This window comes from Mixia osmundae (genome assembly GCF_000708205.1).
Source record: "Mixia osmundae IAM 14324 unplaced genomic scaffold scaffold_35, whole genome shotgun sequence".
NCBI classification, from domain to species: domain Eukaryota; kingdom Fungi; phylum Basidiomycota; class Mixiomycetes; order Mixiales; family Mixiaceae; genus Mixia; species Mixia osmundae.
In genome coordinates this window covers 1-669 of record NW_014575529.1, presented here as the reverse complement: position 1 = coordinate 669, position 669 = coordinate 1, and the positions used below count along the sequence as shown (strand labels likewise).

Below are 669 nucleotides of genomic sequence, written 5' to 3'. Positions count from 1 at the left end.
CAACGCAAGCACTTGGTCGACAGTGGAGGCTGGCTAGCAGCGTGCTACGCCAGACAACTCGCTGCACTTTGTCAATTATCGGACTATCGCTGGTGCGCTCGTGATCGACGATAACCGAACGCGACGTGATCATAAAAGGACTTGCGCTCTCGAGCGACGACTCACTACTCTGCATTGTCAGACACTTGGTGGTCGACCTCAGCGCTGCAGCACTTTCACTCACTCAAGCAGACCCGCACAAGAGATGAAAGAAAAAAAAAATCGCAATAATGCAATAGGCTGCGCTTGTGCAGCTGAAGGCAAGCGGTATGCCTGTTGCCAGAGTCGCCAGGGCTGCCAAAGATCGTCAGAGTTGCCCAGTGCGATGCCGTCAGAGTTGCCCAGTGCGATGCCGTCAGAGTTGCCCAGGGTGATGGGAAAGTTTCTGAGAGGAAGTTTCTGAGAGCAAGTATCTTGACAAGATCGCGAATACCTCTCCCCATCTAGTGGATCATTCGGTGGGGTCGCACGGCTTAACCATCCAGGGAAGTCGAAGTCAAATTTACTATCCGAGCCATGCAAACTCCGTTGGGTCTCAAGGCGCTCACACCCCCGCATAAGGGCTATGAGCGCCCCGACACGCCGTGGGTAGATGTCTTACTGCTCATACCTTTCTCTGCTCTTGCCTCT

At 53.8% G+C, this 669-nt stretch overlaps 1 protein-coding gene across 1 annotated transcript; it reads left to right on the top strand.

Annotated features, from left to right (window-relative positions):
* Window positions 1–449: 449 nt before the first annotated feature.
* L969DRAFT_55744 (uncharacterized protein) lies at window positions 450–599 on the top strand (the record flags this gene model as incomplete). The annotated part of the gene is made up of 1 exon (XM_014709175.1): window positions 450–599. A coding segment is annotated over one exon (150 nt), but the record flags the coding sequence as incomplete, so codon positions are not given.
* Window positions 600–669: the final 70 nt, after the last annotated feature.